Genomic DNA, 17,596 nt, shown 5'->3' on the forward strand with positions numbered 1-17,596 from the left:
CAGGGGGAGCTGGGAATTGCTGAGCTGGCAGGGTGCAGCATTGCAGGAAGCCAAGTGTCAGTGTGTGGTCCTGTTTCTTTTGTTCTGCAGAGAGCAGCTCAGCTCTCCTGCCATGGAGAATATCCAGCAGTGTTTCAGGGGCAGCAATATAGCAGTTTGAAGCAGTTATACCCTAAACTCCAGAGGCAGAGAGACTTATCTAGGCTTTCTCCTGCACAAACTCTGAAGGACAGCACAAATCTGTAGCGGATCTAAAAGGAACTGGAATAGGAACATTCTGATCTGGCTGAGTTCTTTCCATATAGTAAGTTCTCAGTGCTGTGTTTTCTGCAGAGCAGTAAATTGGTGTCATGTCAGAGAGTGGCTTAGAAAAATAAAACTGATTACAGAATACAGTGTAACCCTTTCCCATCTGAAGGTAACGCTTTTCTAGCAGACCAGTGGAAAAATATAGAAATCTATACAAGGAAAGAAGAGCAGAAGCTGGATGGTGGCCTCTGTAGGTGAATGGAGGCAGGCATGATGGGTATGGAAAGAGAAGATATGGGGTGAAAAGAACCAGTAGGTTGTTAGGATTGTGAGAGTGTGTGTTCCTGACAGCTCCCTCAATAGGTTGTTTCTGTTTTCCTCTGCCCCAAACCAATCCTGATCACAGCTGTAATGGTTGGAGTGTGTTAGGCTGGTTGCCCCCCCACACCCCGTTCTCTGGTATGAAGGACAAACCTTGCACTGAGGATTGCCTCTATGTTGGAGGGATGCTATTCCATGTAACGTGTTGCTAGTTCCTGGAAGAATGGGAAGAAAGAGCAGCTCTCTGTGTCTGTCACAGCCCTTGCCAGGCCTCCATCTGAATCTGTAGGAACAGCAGCTGGGAAGTGGGTCGTTTTCCTTCATTTCAAGCTTTGGGCTGTTCATGTGTGCTGTATTTGTGTATGTTTGTGCCTTTGAGGGTTGTGTGGTCCTGTGTCTGCACAGCTGCGTGTGGGTGAACACCAGCACTTGTGAGTTGGTACACTGATGTGTTTTGGGGGGGATATGGGTGTAATCTCTCAATGTCTTCCTACATGTTTGTGAGTGCATTTGGTTACCTTCACCTGTGGATGTGCTTGGGTGTGTTTTATATGGTAGACTGTGTAAATACATATTTGCATAAGGCTGTAAATGCACCAAGGGTGCTTCCTTGTCACTTGAGAGAAGATGGTGCAAGAACTGCTGAGGGGTGTGTGTGTCTGCTGCCATCTGAGGAGGGGAATGGGTACAGTGCACACCTCCAAGTAGTATGAATAAAAGTGCATGCATTCGCTGTCTCTGATAGGGCTGCATGTTTGCATGACCTTCATTCTCTAATAGTTGTTGTTGTGTTTTTTTGTTGTTTTTTTTTTTGTCTTGCTTTTTGTGCAATTGCTGCTCTGTTTTGGCTGTTACGTTTGTCGCTGCAGTCATCGCCAGTCATGGAGGAAAAGGTAAATCCTACTGCTATTTGTTAATCATAGTTCTGGAGGTTGCTGTTGGGTGGTCGTGGTGTGATGCTGAAAGGTTCTGTGCTGGCCTATTTGCCCTCTTTGTGTACTGACATCTGCATTAGATTCACTCACATGGCACACTTCCCTTGGCTGGTGCAGAGGGAGCCAGCAAGCTGCTACATCAGGAAGGAGCTCATGCACCCAAAGCAGAAGGGGCAGAGGCTGGATTCCAAACCAGGATCATCCCTGTGTGATTGGACATTTGCACTTCACCTTCCAGATTACTTTAAAAAGTTGTCTTTTCTCCTTTAAATTAGAATCATCAAATCACCAAGGTTGGAAAAGATCCCCAATGATCCAAGTGTCCACCTACCACCAATATTTCCCTTCTAAACCATGCCCTGCCTACCGCATCTACACGTTCCTTGAGCACTTCCTACATGAGCACAAAATACACCTCTTTTCTAAGCAGGGCAGGAAATGCGTGTCACCAGTAACTGTCAGAATGCACATCTGACTTTGGCTGAGGCAGTGAGTTCTGCACCCTCAGCCTACAAAGAGGGCTGTTGCCACCTTGCAATGATGGCAAACCTAGTAGTTCTGTTACATTTTCTAAGCTTTAAGGTCTTACAGGAGGAGCATTCTGATCCAGGTTTTGGCTACTGCAAGCCCTTATAGAGGCTTTTGCTGTTTTCCTCACAACATGAGGTGGAACTAACCAAGTGCTCAGAGTCCCCCTGGACCAGAAGGACGTGGGTGTATGAAAGTCACTCCAAAGGGCTGTAGTCAGCACTGAAAATTTATAGAAACCCTGAGGATATTCTGAACTACTCTGGGGACTGGTAACACCAACATCAGGACTGTGAAACTGAAGTTATCTTTCCTGCAGTTTTTCCTTGATGGGGCACAGAAAGCAGCCATTCCAAGCAGGAGCCATGCTGGCACAGCGGTGCAGTGCACCGTGTCAGCTGGACAGTGCTCAGAATGGAAAGGCTGAGCATTGGTCTCTTCCGTTAGACATTTTGCTTTCACTTTGTAAATGAACTCTTTTCTGCCCCTGCCATGTCAGTGTGTTTGAGTCAGTCCTGGGGCAGCCTCAGATGCAGCTGCAGTTGTTTTTCACCCGTGGTCACAGATCACAGGATCACAGAACAGGTTGGGTTGAAGGGACTGCTGGAGGCTGCCGGTCCCACTGTGTGATGGTGGTAGCTGAGCTGAGTCTTGGTGAAATGATTGCTGTGTCCAGGAGCAGTGCTGTACTGGGCTGGCATGGAGCCTGATGGAGCAGGGAAGCAGATCGGTGTCTTGCAAGGAGGTGTTGACTGCTGCCCTGTTTCTGGAGTGTTCATGCTGACAAGCTACTTTCTTTTTTGAGTTTCCACCTCCACTGCTTGCTCTACATTTTCTCCCACTGGAACTTGGTCCCCAAATCTGTGCCAGCTTCCATATTGAGAATCAAATCCACAGCTTGCTGGTCACCTGCACTTGCCAGAAAGGAGAGTGATAAAGAAAAAGTAATACAGACATCTGGCTTTATGAGTGATGCATTTATTTATAAGTTTGTATAAATTCTGAATTTTGAGAAGACTGTAGTTGGATATGGAGGAGGAATCACAGAATGCAAGTATTACTTCTCTTGCTTAGTATTAGAAGTGATCCAAAACCCACTGATTTCTGCTGTTGGTGCAAACCAGGTTTGGGGTGGAATGTGCAGAAGTGGCGTGTAGGTGACTCACTTCAGCCTCTTTCTTCGTTCAATGATGCCCATTTTGTTGTGGGATTGTCTGCTGTGGCGTTTTCCCACGGTGCACCCATTTCTCAAAGGACACATTGGTTTGAATTTGCTCGGTTTCTTTGCACTTTTGCTTTTCCTTCAAACACTGCATGGGGGTGCTGATGTCAGTTGTGCCTGTCCTGGTCACTTGACCCCCTTTGACTTTCTAGGCAGATGGTTGGCTCTACCTGTAGACACTCTGGGTCTGAACAAACAGCACCATGGAGCTGTGGGTTTGGGAATCCACACAACTGCTAAGCTGGGGCAAGGAGTGCTGTTCAGTTTCTAATGACTAACATTTTGCATGAGCTAGTGTGCTGTTTCTTTTGTGTATGAAGCTCGTAAACAGCTAACAGATTGGCTTTCCCTCTCTCTCTGTTTCTCTGTTTAGCAGGAAGGAGCGTCCTAACTCTCTGAATGACGATTATGATTTTCAGCATTATTCAGTCCCGCCTTTAGGTTTTCATTGTCTTGAAGCAGTGCTTTGATGTGCTGACTTTTTTGTGAGGAAACATCAACAATACTTCTGCATACCTCCCAAATCCTTTCAAGACTATAGTTAAAGGAGAGGTCCTGCACAAGATCTGAGATGGAAGAAGTCTGTGACTGAATGCATCCAGAACTAATTTGAGATGTCCCTGGCTCATCTTTTTCACAGTCTGAGGAATCCTTTACACTGACAAAGTCAGTACCGATGGCGTGAAACTCTAAGTGACATTTGTATAATTCATCTAATTTGGTCCGCATTTCTTTTACTTGTGACACTTTATCAATTATATATTCTTTGGCAACTTCTATGTTGTTAGTTAGTTGGGCATTTTTGTTTTCAAGTGTCATATTTATAGATTTCTGTTCATCCAGTTCAGAAGCAATTTCCCGATAGTCAGCTTGACCCTGCAGAATTTGTTCACGGAGGGCATCAGCTGTTTCTTCAGAAAAAGAAAGCTCAATACGCAGGCTTGTTACCTGCTTACTGAAATCTTCTTTTTTATTTTTTTCTCTTCTGCATTGTTCTTCAAGCACAGTTAAATGACGTTCCAAGATTTCAGTTCTTTCCCTCAGTGCTAGTACTTCCTTTCGGTACGTGGAGCACTTTTGCTTCATGTGTTCAATTTTCTTTTGCTCTACAGTGTTCTTTTTCTTTCTCTCATTTACAACTACTGTAAAACAAACAAACAAACAAACAAAAAAAAGGGAAAAGGAATGTAGCTCAGATTGATTAAAATCATTATTACATAGCAGTTCACAACACCAAGTAGCAACTTCTAAGTGAAAAACTGTCATAATATGCAAGCCATGCCCTCACATCACATAGTATTTGATACTAGTGAAGGAATTAAAGTCCTCTGGACACGTAATCAGGTGCCTCAGATTTCTATACAGAATTAACAGCAAAAGGTTTTCAGTCTGGAAGAACACTTTTACCATGGCACTACTCAAACCTTCCACTCCACACCAGTAGAAAATCTAATTAGATTTAAGAAACATGGGAACGAGATAGATAATTCACAGCTATATTCTTTCTATCTTCCGTGCTTCAGCAATCCCTATAAGGCAGCCAGGAATCACTCCATCTACATCTAAATGGTAGATAAACAGTTCTCTAAGAAATTTCATTCCAACTCACAGTCCTCTTACTTTCAAAAGAAAGATAAAACCCTGGACAAGTTGATCACTTAAGTGTTGATATCTGTCTCTCTTATTCAGTTGATCTCTAAACAAAATATGAGGATTCCTACTTCTGTCCACACTTACTCTTTTGCATATAAAGTTCACTCATAAAGTTGTACAAATTTGCAGATTCAAGTTTCCATAAATATTCCATTAGCTTGGGGCTGTTTTTTCTTTAACTGGTGAGCAATTAGCTAAAATCACATGCATTTTCTTTCTATCAAAAGCGACTTCTGCTGTATTTCATCATTGCTTTAGAATCCAGTTATGTCCATTCCATAATATGCATACTTTAAGTATTAGAAAAATAAATATAAGTCAAGACTTACTAGGGATTGTGTCACCACAACAATATATTCCATGGTGATTCTTGTACAGTCCTTTTATTACTACAACTACAGAAATGCAGAATTTTATAGCGCCCACGTGCAGCCTGCATTACATACAGATTCACATGTACTGCATGGGAACAGCCTCTTAACTCATCTAAGGAGTTTTATATACAGCCCTCAACTGATTTAAAAGTCATACTGAAGAAACAGCAGTGGCATATTCCACCCCAAACCAGGTTTTGGGTTTTGACTGCTGCTCCCAGCAACACTAGTGAGGGGAATATGATTTATAAGTAATCTAAACACTTTATGCTGAAAACAACAAGCAAGCACTAAAGCAAGATAAATAAGACTAGGGAGAAGATGTGTAATGTTCAGTCTAGAAGCTCCTTACACAGGAAGTAGGGAAAAAGCATTATTACAGAGCATAGGAAACAAGACCTAAAAGCTCAGAGAATGGTGTAAATACCCTGAACTTTAAGCTGAGATAACCTAGCATCTCCTAAAACACTTTTGCTCGTGCTACTTATATAACTAATTCTACAAAAGAACCAGCACAACATACCTGTGCTCATTGTTCTACTGTGTATATTTAACATAGCTAAAGAATATATATTAAGCGGTTTTTGAAATTGGACGCTATTAATACTCACAAATAGAAGAAAATTTTAACATGATTGAATACTCAGTACTTCTTAACAGAAAACTTCATGCTGACACTGTGACTATCAGCTACCCATTTTAATTCCTATGTGGAGCATTGCTGTCATTAATTTTTAAATGAGAGCTTTGGTCATATGATTAGAACAAACCCACTACTATTTGGAGTATGGAGGAGTCCACATCCCTCCCTCAGTCTCTGGTAAGATGCTTATATGTGATGCCATTCAGTGGTCACATTAGGATTCAATATTTATGCCAAATAAAGGCAGCAGGGACAAATCATCCAAGAACAGCATCTCATCCAAAGAAGGCCTTGACTTTCTCCCTTGCACATATTTTGCAAGAGGAATACAAGAAAGGAAGGGAATACAGCTAAGTTTTAGATTTTCCCTTCTACATTGTATATGCCTTCCGTAATTCTAGGAACACTGATGCTCAGCTGTGCCCAGAAGTGAAGTTAAATGCATCAGAGCTTATCCAAACCATTTTGCTCAAATATTGCCCATGAGCGAGCAATTAGCAGGTCGTCAACAATTTTGATAGTTGCTTCAGGAAAAACAAAACAAACAAACAAAAAAAAGCACTTGAGCAGCTGATGCTACTCAGAAGATCAGCAACAGCAGTTGAAACAATCCTAAAGAAACTGCTTTAAAACTATTACCAAATCTGCAAGTGCATCAACAGATGAGGAAAAAGCAGCAAAAAGGAAAAAAATAGTGCAAAAAACTTTTATTCTTAAGCATTCAAAAATGAACAGCATAGGACCTTCTGAAAAAGGGATATTTACATAACAGTTACTTCTATTTACAGTTTAACACAGTGGCTTTTCTCCTTATACCATAAGGTACGCGCTTCACAGCCTTTTGCTTCCTATCCGGAATAGGAAGCAATTTATTGTTTTGGAAGACACCCTGTTCAAGGATGGAAGAAACTGTACCTTTCTTTGGAGGTGGCTCTTCCACAGTAGGCTTATCCTCGTCAGTACTGTGCTTTCTTCCCACTTCCAACTCAGTTTTCTCTTGTTTCAGTGCTTTAACTGAAAGCACTGAAAATTGGCTGCTTTCAGTTCCTTTATTAGTGTTCTCTTCTGCCGGTTCTGCTTTAATGGTAGTTAAATGGTAGGTAGTCTTTTCCTGTATTGATATAAGATCAGTTACATTGAAGCTTAACAAAAGGAGCACTTAAGTCTCAGTAATCTTCTGTAGGCAAATATTTACACAAAACCATACAGCTAAAATATTTACCCGGTGACTCTATAGACATCAGTTACAAATCTCAATAGCAGACAGAACAAGTACACCTTCAGATAATGACAAGTGCAATACTCGGTAGAGTATACAAGGGAAAGCAAGAGCCTAGCAGGTTACAAAGTAAAAGACTTGCACACAATCAAGAGTTTACCAGTTTATCAAAGAATTTCCTGTTTCCAAGAAGTCAACAAAATTACAAACATGGTCAAAGAGCAAATGGTCAGCTCTCATACAAGTTCATCACATCACACTTCTGCTAAGCTGCTAAAATCACTTTCATCGTGACAGATATAATCCAACCTTAAAGCTTAGTCAGCTCTGTCACGCATAGTTTAGATTGTGTCCTTGACCACAAGTGAAGCTTCCTTACTTACAAGATGACGATTGTTAAGCCATGCTGGCACTGCCAAGGACTGATTATTCATCTTTAGTAACTTATGAAAAGAAAAGCCTCAGAAGTGTTCAGGCCACACAATCTCACAGATAGAGTTGGAGCCTTGTTCTTGGAAGAAGTAATAGGTGAGGACATGACTACTCATCACAGTCAGCTTTAATACCATGGAAATACTAAGTTGCAGTGATGCAGACAGTCAAAGACTAAGAAGGGTCAAGTTGCTAAGCTTACAAGGTTAGAGATCTGAGTGACAGAATTAACTATAAATGTTTTCAGAGCTACTTCAGGCTACCAAACATCAAAAAATGAACAAAAACCACCAGAAGTGGTATGCACACATACTTAATCAAGCTAGTCTTCACATATTCAGTAGCTCGCAGTACATTAGTCAGGATAAAGTTTTATGGACTGCATAGAACGTGGAGATATCCTGAGCATTCATAGCATTTTAAGCTACCACAAGTTGGTATTAAAACAATTTTACACAACATCTTCTTGATAAAGTTACCTCAGTTGCTTCTTTAAGTTGCTCAACAGACTCATCCAATTTAATCGCCTGCATTTCAAAGTCTGTAACACACAGAAAAGGTTGTATTACATAAGTAGCCAATAGATAGTTTATTAAGTAATCAATTTTTCCAGATATTCTAATGTTTAGGTAGCTTTTGAACAGATTAATTAATTTGCATGTGGTCTTCACTTATTGGGAGGGATTCAAAAGTTTTCTATATTTCTTGGAACGAAAACATTGCATCAACAAGACATAAAGAAGAGTAGAGATTACAATATAAAAGTAAAAATCAAGATATAGACATTTAACCCCATACTTACGAAAGCGTAAAGCTGCTAGTTGCAGTTTAAAGGAGAGGGGGAAAAAAAGAAAAGAAATAACCAAAACCCGTGGAATTGCTGAACCTGAATATACACAAGGAACAAACTATCACTTATCTACAGGCTATGGTTCCAAAGGTAGAACATCTCCTCTAATTCCTACTCAAACTGGTTATTTCTATTTTAGATTAATGAACTATTTCTTCTACCTTTCACATCGCATAACTCACCTTTGTTCTTCTGCATCAGCTCTTCTTCAGTTTTAAGTAGTTTGGTGTTTTTCTCTGTTAGCTCTTCTTTGGTCTCCATCAGTTCAAAGTTAGTTTTCTCCAGCTGCTTTTCAAACCAGCCAGTATCTTCCTTCGGGTCCCCCAGGGATACAATGGAACTATGTGCTGCCTCAGCTTGCTCTTTAATATCCATGACATCATAATGCACAGAATCAAGAATGCCCTCAGGATCAACACAGGTGTCAGGCACTATGCTATGTTCTCCACCCTGAAACGTAATTTATAATCAGTTAAAACTGGTGAATAGCTGACTACATAATAGCTGTTATTTCTACAGATAGTCTGGATAGCCACTATGAAGACAGCCATACAAGAAGCTTTTAATTTCAGCTTCAAAACCCACCTCACAAATTCACATACAACATGACAGTGATTCATATGGGGGGAAGATAAGTGGCATTCTAGTAACAGCTAATATATTTTATAGTATTTGATGACCACACTCCCTTTTTTTTTTTTTTTTTTTTTTTTTAAAATATTACCCCAGATTGATCTCCTTCAAATTTAACGTACAAGTTTGGACTCCCCTTTTCTTTGTATACAGCATAAATTTTCATTTTGTGTTGCAGAAACAAGAAAAATGCCCAAATTCCCAAAGCTTTCTGAAACTGTTCTTCAGGCTCAGCAACTATTCCTGCTAGATGAAGAATAGATGTATCTTGCTCATCATACAGCAACACAGCATGCACTTCTTTGTAAACAGCCTTGTGTTTCTATAAGATAAATAAGCCCATAACATTTAAATAGTAAAAAGGAAAATATTTAAGAAAAAAAAAAAGGAAAATATTTAAGAAAAAAAAAAGAAAAATACCAGGGTGTCATGGTTTAATAATTTTGTAATTTTGCTATCAGTATTCCACATCATAACATCATATAAAGCATGAATAATTTTACTGCTCCCGAACACTTGCAGTATATTGATGATATTGTCGTGTGGGGCCATACAGCAGCAGAGATTTTCAAGAAAAGAAAACAGATAATCCTAATTCTTTTGCAAGCTGGTTTTGCCATTAAGCGCAGCAAGGTGAAGGGGTCTGCCCAGGAAATCCAGTTCTTAGGTGTAAAATGGCAAGATATGCATCGACACATCCCAGCAGATGTGATTGAAAAAATCACTGCTATGTCTCCTCCCACCAACAAGACAGAGACCCAATCTTTTCTGGGAGTAGTGGGCTTTTGGAGAATGCATGTCCCAAACTACAGCCACATAGTGAGCCCTCTCTATCAGGTAACACAGAAGAAGAATAATTTCTCATGGGGTCCTGAGCAGTAGCAGGCTTTTGAGCAGAGAAAACAAGAGATAGCCCGTGCCGTGGCCTTGGGGCCAGTACGGACGGGACAGGATGTAAAGAACATCCTCTACACTGCTGCTGGAGAGAAAGGTCCCACTTGGAGTTTGTGGCAAAGAGCTTTAGGAGAAACCCAAGGCCAACCCCCGGGACTTTGGAGTCGAGCATATAAAGGGTCTGAGGAGTGCTACACTCCAACTGAGAAGGAGATCTTAGCCATGTACGAGGGGGTTTGGGCTGCTTCTGAAGTAGTTGGGACAGAGGTTCAGCTCCTTCTAGCACCTCGCTTGCCTGTGGCCCCCCTGTCACGGACACAGGTAGATTTTTGTTTAAACCGTGACAACTACCCAGAATGCAGCATAAGGGAATTTTTGCCTAGAACTCTGGAGGACTATTTTTAACTCAGAAAGGTCAGAGATAGAAAGTTCACACTGATTTCTGGGTCACCAGCCTCACCGTACATCAGCATTTTTGGTTTTTAAATGATACATAAAGTTCTCAATGGCACTGCTCTAGTCGGTAGTTCTTTCCCTTTCCGAGCAGCTTGCTCTGTGCATGGCTTGTGAACTGCTATTCAGGCCAGACAGCTGCAGCCCCAAAGACCTGCCATAAATGTACAAATTCTACCAGGATAATGTCTTGGTAGTGGAGAAACAGGATGCGCAGTCATATGGCTCTCACACATACCTTGTACAACCAGCTTGGCTCTGGACTGGGCATCACCAATGTCACAGGTGTACACGTCACTGTCACTTTTCTCCAAATTTTTATGCACAGCTGCAGGTCTCGTCCTTTCTGTGCCCTCTTGTATTTCCTGCCAGGCCTGAGCTCAGCAATGCCTTTCCTCCATATGACGAAGGATGCGGCTTTCTCGCTCTGACATGTAAAAAGTGCACTTCCACTTTCTTTAATTTTCACATCTGAAAGTTCCTTGATAAAGTAATTAGGTTTTTCTGGAAGGAAAAAAAAAAGGATGAGGGTGTAGGACAAAGGGATTTGTTACCCCAACAAGTCCCAAGCATACAGAGGTGTCCTGAATCTCCTTTGCCCTCATTTCAGAATATCACATAGAGATGCAAAGAGTCTAAGAAGACCACAGAATCCACCCATTTACATAGGTTTGATAATTCCAGTAGATATCTGCAAAGTTCAATACCATTATACATGCGCTGGTAGGATCTCATCTGATAAACTGCATATAGTTTTGATTACACATATTCAATATAGACTAATTCAGATTGCCATCTTTTCGTGGCTCACTAACACCCAAGATCATAGAATCATAGAATGATCACAGAATCATAGAGTGGCCTGAGTAGAAAAGGACCTCAAAGATCATCTAGTTTCAAACCCCCTGCCAAGGGGTCACCAACCACCAGACCAGGCTGCCCAGATCCACATCACACTGGAGAATCATTCAGTTTCCAGATTATTTTAAGGAAAAGATTTTAATCCATCATATTTTCTGAAAACTAAGAATTGATCCTGCTCAAGGAAACAGAAGAGAAAAACATCACCCACAGGCTGCAGATATTTACCTCGACTTCTCTACATGCCATCCCCAGTGTGCTTTTCAACTCACCTTGCACAGTGACCCTGGCTTTTGTTATGGAGTCCTCTGTCTCACAGGGGTACTCCCCACTGTCCTTGGCAGTAGAGTCATGGATGATCAGAATGGCCCCAGTTCCCTCCTGCTGCAAGTCGTACTGCTGGCTTTTTCTGATTGCTTTGCCATCCTTGTACCACCTGATGTTCAAATCCGGTTTTGACAGCTCACAGCTCAGGCTGATGTCCTGCCCTGCTGCTGCTGTCTTATCCTCCAGCTGTTTTGAAACCTCAGTAGGTTTTCCTGGAAGAAAACATTGCTTTTTGAGTAACATACACTTAGGGTAGGATGCCTCTCTCAAAATACATGCATCTACATGCTGGAGATAAGTTAGAGAGGCACTTGCAACAGACGCCATCCTACAGCCAGCAGTAATCTGCAAAGTACAGACAATAGAATTCCAGGCACCATTAATTCTCTCTTAAATCTACCCCATTGAGGATGATGAACCATGTCTGAAAACTGCCTCTTTCTTCTCTCCACTCATCACACTGGGAGCCTCGGATGATGCTCTCAGATGCACATGCTCTAGATAGGAATTTGTTGTACAGCTAGATGGTGTGAAGGCCATCCCTTCAGCTTATACTTAGAGGATATTTGCTCCCACAGTTCCCTCAACAGAGCATTCCTGATTTACTGTTAATGGAACAAGCTGTAGTGAGATGCCCATTTCCAACACTACCCCAGTGCTTTGGGTAGTTCTCACATTTGTGTAAAATGTTTCCTCCTTTTACTTATTTTTAAGAGAAATTCTCAGTGCTTCAAGGTTCAAGTAGAAGGTTGCTATTCACTTTAACCATATTATGAGTTAGCTCTCACGACAATCTTATCAGAAGACAGTTGAAGGAATCAGACCCCAGAATCTCTCCCATCTAATTGCCTTTCACAGACAGAGAGGCTTTGGAGGTTAGACCACGGGCAGTAAAAACGACTTCCCCAGCGTCAGTAGGAGTCACACTTTTGATAAGGAGAGCCTATTTCTGACTCACGTTAGAAGCTTTAAATCACCCACCACTTTCCACTCTGCTTCCATTCAGTGTCCAGTTGAACTCATCAATGCTTTCATGGGACGGAATGCATTCAAAAGTACAATCTTCTCCCTCCTGGATTTCAGTGTTTTTCAGCCGTTTGGTAATGCCACTATTCAGCTCTGGAAGGTAAGAGATAGGTTAGTATGAGGTTTATATGGAGAAAAGGCATTTGTGACTGACATGAGTAGCAGCACTGGTGTTTTAACTCAGGATTTGCAGAACATGGCTGCATTCCTTACAGATGTATTCTCTAAGACATTCTCCACTCAGAATTACCAGAAAGCTATTAAAAAAAAGAGACGTGAATCTCTTGTCTTTGCTCTGGAAGAACTACAAGGCGAGCAGCTCAGCCCATGGAGCAGAATGAAGATTCAATGAGCCACAGAGGGAACAACCTAACAGAGAGGACAACTCTAGGATGCTGTGTGAGAAAAAGGGTTTTGCCTATGACAAGAAATCAAATGTTTCTATTAGCTAATTTGTTACCATCCTACCCTACTGGTGTTCAAACCATTTCTCCGTTTTAGGGAAATTTAGAAAGGAAATATTTCCAGGACATTCTTGACGTGTTTGGTGATTTTCATGGCAAAATGAGATACATTTACATCAAAAGCAATGGGAATTTTCCAGACATCACTGCACTAAATTGCAGTAATACACTTCTATTGTAGAAACTATTAAGGCTCATGGGGGAATAGGTGTAAGACATAGTGACCACACTGAATGTGCTTTCAGCACTCCTTTACTTTCCACAGTACTTACCCTGAATGCCGACCTTTGACTTGGCAACATCAGTGCCAATATCACAGGTATAGAAACCTGCATCTGACTTCTCGAGGTCATGGATAAGGGGATATAGGGTCTTCCCAGACTGTACCAGCTCATACTTGTTGCCAGAAGAGAGCACAACACCGTCCTTCTTCCACACTGGTTTGACCTTCTCTTTAGAGACTTCGCATTCCAATTTAATCACACCCCGCTCCTCACCAAAAACATCATCCAAGGACTTCATGAAGACAGCAGGGTTCTCTGCAATTAAAAAGGCAAAACAGAACAATGTGATACAGAAGTTGAGACATTTCCAGTTGTGTTCAGATTTTTAAATAGGGATCAATAAATCTTTACCAGCACTGACGACACCAGTATAGAACCTAAAGCGATTTCATGTCCGTTGACTGAATGCGCTTTATGGTATTCTGAACTAATCAGGAGGAGAATACAGGGAACAGGAGGGACAGCCTGCATTGCCGGTGGGTGGGACTGATATCATATGAAGTAATTGGGATGCAGCTCTTCTAAAGCTGGAGAGCTGGCATTGCCCTCACGTACAGCAGAGCTCATACAGCAGGCCACAGGATTAAGAGGATAAGCTGCTGAACAATTTTGATTTTCCTGTTTTATTGACTCCTTTTATCTATCTTCTATTTCACACATCAGATGTTTATAATGGGGAAAAAACACCCACCAAATACAAAAGAAAGGAGAAAAATGAAATCCTTCAAACTCTGGAGTGCATAGAGTAAAAGAGCTTAATTGCTGGGGAGATCAGATTAGAATCACAGTATCCTTAGAATTGGAAGAGACCCTTAAAGGCCATCTAGCCCAGCTCCCCTGCAATAAACAGGGACATTCACAGCTAGATCAGGTTACTCACAGCCTGGTCATTAGTCATTCCAGAGGCAAAACACACACTGAATGAGCTCTCCCTGCAGTCATAAATACTTGGAGACAACAGCATTGACACTGCATGTTACTGAAGCAGTAAAAGAAATTGCTCTTGTAACTCTTCTTGTGTTAAGTAAAATGATGATAAAAAGCAATGGAATGCTTTGGCAGGACACCAAAACCATCCTCCTTCGTTGATATCTGCTGCAATGGAACCTTCCACTGGAAGAAAGCCCCTGATGTCTTGTCACCCCAGAGAGGTCAGCTTTAGAAGCAGGACTGCTGCACAATAGAATGAACTGGGGCTCCTTAGCATCTCTTACATCCAGGAGGGGTGTGATCAGACCCACCTATCACCTTCAGGTGCGCTTTCTGACACCTTGTCTGACTTCACTGTCACTGTGCCAGCATCCTCAGGCTTAACCTGCTTCATTGTCAGTTTGCAGCAATTGCCAACGTTCTTGATGTCATTGTAATTGTTGGTGTAAAGGAGGTTGCCATTCAGGAACCATTCCACGTCCTTGTCATCATGGGACAGCTCGCAGGAGAAGACAGCAGAGCTCTCTTCTTCAATTTCTACATCCTGCAAGTGCTTCGTTACTTCTACATTGCGGGCTGTGGGGAAACAAGGTGAACTGTTACCACTGTTACTATAAATCATACTGGGATGTGGTAGAATGGTTGGACTAGATAATCTTTGTGTAATCTTCTCAGTGAAGATTATACATTTATAAAGTTAGCAGGAGAGAACGGCAGAAGTCAACTTCAAGAAGAGAAATCTGAGGTGAAATAGGACATGTAAGAGACCACTCCCCCTGCTCTTACCTTCAGCTGTCAGCGTGGTTTCAGTCTCTGCAATTCCTGCCTTGCACTTGTACACACCAGCATCATCGGGCTTCAGCTTCAGAATCTTGAGCTCTGCTGAATGCTTATCCCTCTTGATCTTGTACTTCTCAGAGGGCACGATGGGTGTGTGGCCCTTGAACCATTTCACAAGCTTTGGAGAAGGCCTGAAGTCACAGGACAGGATGACAGAATGACGTTCCAAAGCTGTCTTGTCCTCCAGCTTCCTGGTGATTTGTATACGGTAATCTGCAAAGCAGGGGTGGAAGAGAAGAAAGGATGAGGACAATTGGAAGAAGAGGAAAGTCTCTTGCGTCTGCTCCATTTCAATTAATGTCATGTTCACAATGGTTTTTTGAACCACTCTAAAGATAAAAAAAACGATTGTCTATAGGGAATGCCATTGACTACATTTCTATAAAGTAATACTGTATAATATCTACCAAATGCAAGGTCCAGCTCTTGTTCTGTGCTTATTAAATTGCTCCCAAATGTTGAGGCTTTTATTCAAATAAGAGTGAGTTAAAAATATAACAAGTACTTTAGGATGTGAATGGATAATCTTACGCTGGGGACAACAGCGGACAAAAAGCCTGGAAGTTTCTTTCAGATGAAATCAATGAGAAATGGCATCAAACTTATGTGCTACCAAACTTCAACTTGTCTAGTTCTGAAATACAATTAATTTCACCTGATTTGACCTCTTTGCTATAGCCAAGGACAAAAGGTCAGCTCTGTAGATCTGAATAGTAAGCACATCAAAACTATTCAAACAGATCTTTTACTGAGATGCAGCTGTCTCATTTAGTGTCCAACGACTTTTAAATGGAAATGGAGCAGACCCTCCAGACACACACACAATATTTCAAAGACCCCAGTGAAGGAAGACTGTACGTTAATTAATTCTTCATCTTCATGATGTAAACCAAGCCAGGATATGTTACCTCTGACGAGCAGATTGGCTGTGGATTTTGATTTGCCAATTGAGAACTGAATGGTGCCTGTCATATCAGTGGTGGTTTTCAGTATGGTCAGCTGGTGGATGGTGCCTTCTTGCTGCATAATCAAGTTTCTGCCAGCCTGTAAGACTTCCCCACGTAGGAATACCACTTTGGAGTTTTCACAGAAGGAATGGATATCTCGCATTCAAATTTGGCTTCTTCAGGCTCAGTCACATAGTCATCACACAGCTCCTTTACTAGATTAATGGATTGCTCTTTAAGAAGGATGGAACAAGAGAAAGCAGAGATTTAGAAGGAATGTAAAAAACCCTTACATTATCACCCCACTTACTCACGTCAGCATTACTGCACATGAACACTACACCTATCACCTCAAAATGCCTTAAAAAATCATTAAAAAATAATAGAAAGAAAGGAATGTTGTTAAGAAGTCAGACAATAAGACTGACAATCTGAAAAGTGCCCAGATCTTCTGATTCCCAGTTCAACATCCAAATCAAACCATGACCTTCCCATCCCAATATCAAACCCCTCGCATTACAAAATGGAAAAGAGGTTCAATGAAACACGGACATTGATAATTACTTTGGTTAAATACAGCAACTTAGCTCTGAACAACAAGTTTTCACCTAGTAAAGGTCTCTGTAGCTCAAATGTAATGACTCTACTTAGGAGAAATTCATTTTCCAGGAAGTTCTTGCCCTTATAATTGTAACAGTGGCAAAGCTGGGGACTGAACTCTTGAGTAGTGTGCTAACTCAAATGTCTCCCTTTTCTTTATCACACTTAACATCATATATATACCCTAACATTGTATATATTAAAAAAAAAAACAAAACCCTGTGTTCTTTTCAAACAGCAAGAGAAAATGAAGAAAAAGTCAAGCTATGTTTTTTATCCCTCAACGTTCAAACACAAAGCTGAAGTCTAAACGTAGAAAATCAACCTCCTAAGAAAATAATCTGTTTTACTTAGCAAAAGTAAATTCCAAAAGAGAAGCTGGATATTTTGTGGGCAGAAAGGTAGGTAGGTAGGAGTTTTTATTTCTGTGAAAGGTCCTGGTGGTGTTTAACTTCCTTGACATTAAATCAAAGGATGTTAGCTCGTTTATAACATAAGATAATTTAATCAAAATCGTCATCAGAAGCATAATTACCTTTAACTGTAAGATGGGCACAAGATTCACGAGATTCTGCCTTTTCTGCTACAGATTTTATTTCTGCTGCATCCTTGACTTGGACACGTGTGTAAGTCAGCGAGTAGCTCTTTCCTGAAGCAGAGAACCACAGAGTCACTAAGGCTGGAAAAGACCACTAAGGTCATCTAGTCCAACCGCCAGCTCATCCCTACCAAACTGGGCTCTTGAGAGCAACCCCACAACTACACTTGGCTTCCTTGAGCAAAAAGCTCTGAGGCACATGGCCAGGCTGAGCATCATCCATCTGGTTTCACAGCATCACTGCCTGTTCTCTCATGTCAATGAAACCACCCATTCCCCCACGTCCACATCCCCACCAAAGTGTAATCTAAAC

General features: G+C 41.4%; 2 protein-coding genes across 2 annotated transcripts; both read right to left on the minus strand.

The window, feature by feature from the left end:
- Positions 1-2,995: 2,995 nt before the first annotated feature.
- Positions 2,996-8,801, minus strand: LOC146759361 (kinesin-like protein KIF20B). Its single transcript, XM_085510357.1, has 4 exons — positions 8,609-8,801; positions 8,056-8,117; positions 6,841-7,036; positions 2,996-4,397 (listed from the first exon to the last, which is right to left on the minus strand). The coding sequence occupies exons 1-4, from the start codon at positions 8,799-8,801 to the stop codon at positions 3,643-3,645; spliced, it is 1,206 nt and encodes a 401-aa protein (XP_085366483.1). The 3' UTR covers positions 2,996-3,642.
- A 3,644-nt stretch (positions 8,802-12,445) lies between these two features.
- LOC146759362 (obscurin-like protein 1) lies at positions 12,446-13,624 on the minus strand. Its single transcript, XM_085510286.1, has 2 exons — positions 13,357-13,624; positions 12,446-12,713 (listed from the first exon to the last, which is right to left on the minus strand). Exons 1-2 carry the CDS (start codon positions 13,604-13,606, stop codon positions 12,568-12,570), a joined length of 396 nt encoding a protein of 131 aa, XP_085366412.1. The 5' UTR covers positions 13,607-13,624; the 3' UTR covers positions 12,446-12,567.
- Positions 13,625-17,596: the final 3,972 nt, after the last annotated feature.

The sequence above is a fragment of the Coturnix japonica genome, chromosome 10 (genome assembly GCF_054131305.1).
Source record: "Coturnix japonica strain WE chromosome 10, WE-NBRP24, whole genome shotgun sequence".
Lineage (NCBI taxonomy): Eukaryota > Metazoa > Chordata > Aves > Galliformes > Phasianidae > Coturnix > Coturnix japonica.

Coding starts and splice junctions, on each gene's coding strand:
- LOC146759362 (XM_085510286.1), bottom strand. CDS start 13,606: ATGAAGTCCTTGGATGATGTTTTTGGTGAGGAGCGGGGTGTGATTAAA. Junction 12,714..13,356: donor GTCAAAGGTCGGCATTCAGG/GTAAGTACTGTG, acceptor CTTACCTTCCAG/AGCTGAATAGTGGCATTACC.
- LOC146759361 (XM_085510357.1), bottom strand. CDS start 8,801: ATGGATATTAAAGAGCAAGCTGAGGCAGCACATAGTTCCATTGTATCC. Junction 7,037..8,055: donor AACTTAAAGAAGCAACTGAG/GTAACTTTATCA, acceptor ATATCAATACAG/GAAAAGACTACCTACCATTT. Junction 4,398..6,840: donor AGAGCCACCTCCAAAGAAAG/GTACAGTTTCTT, acceptor TTTGTTTTACAG/TAGTTGTAAATGAGAGAAAG.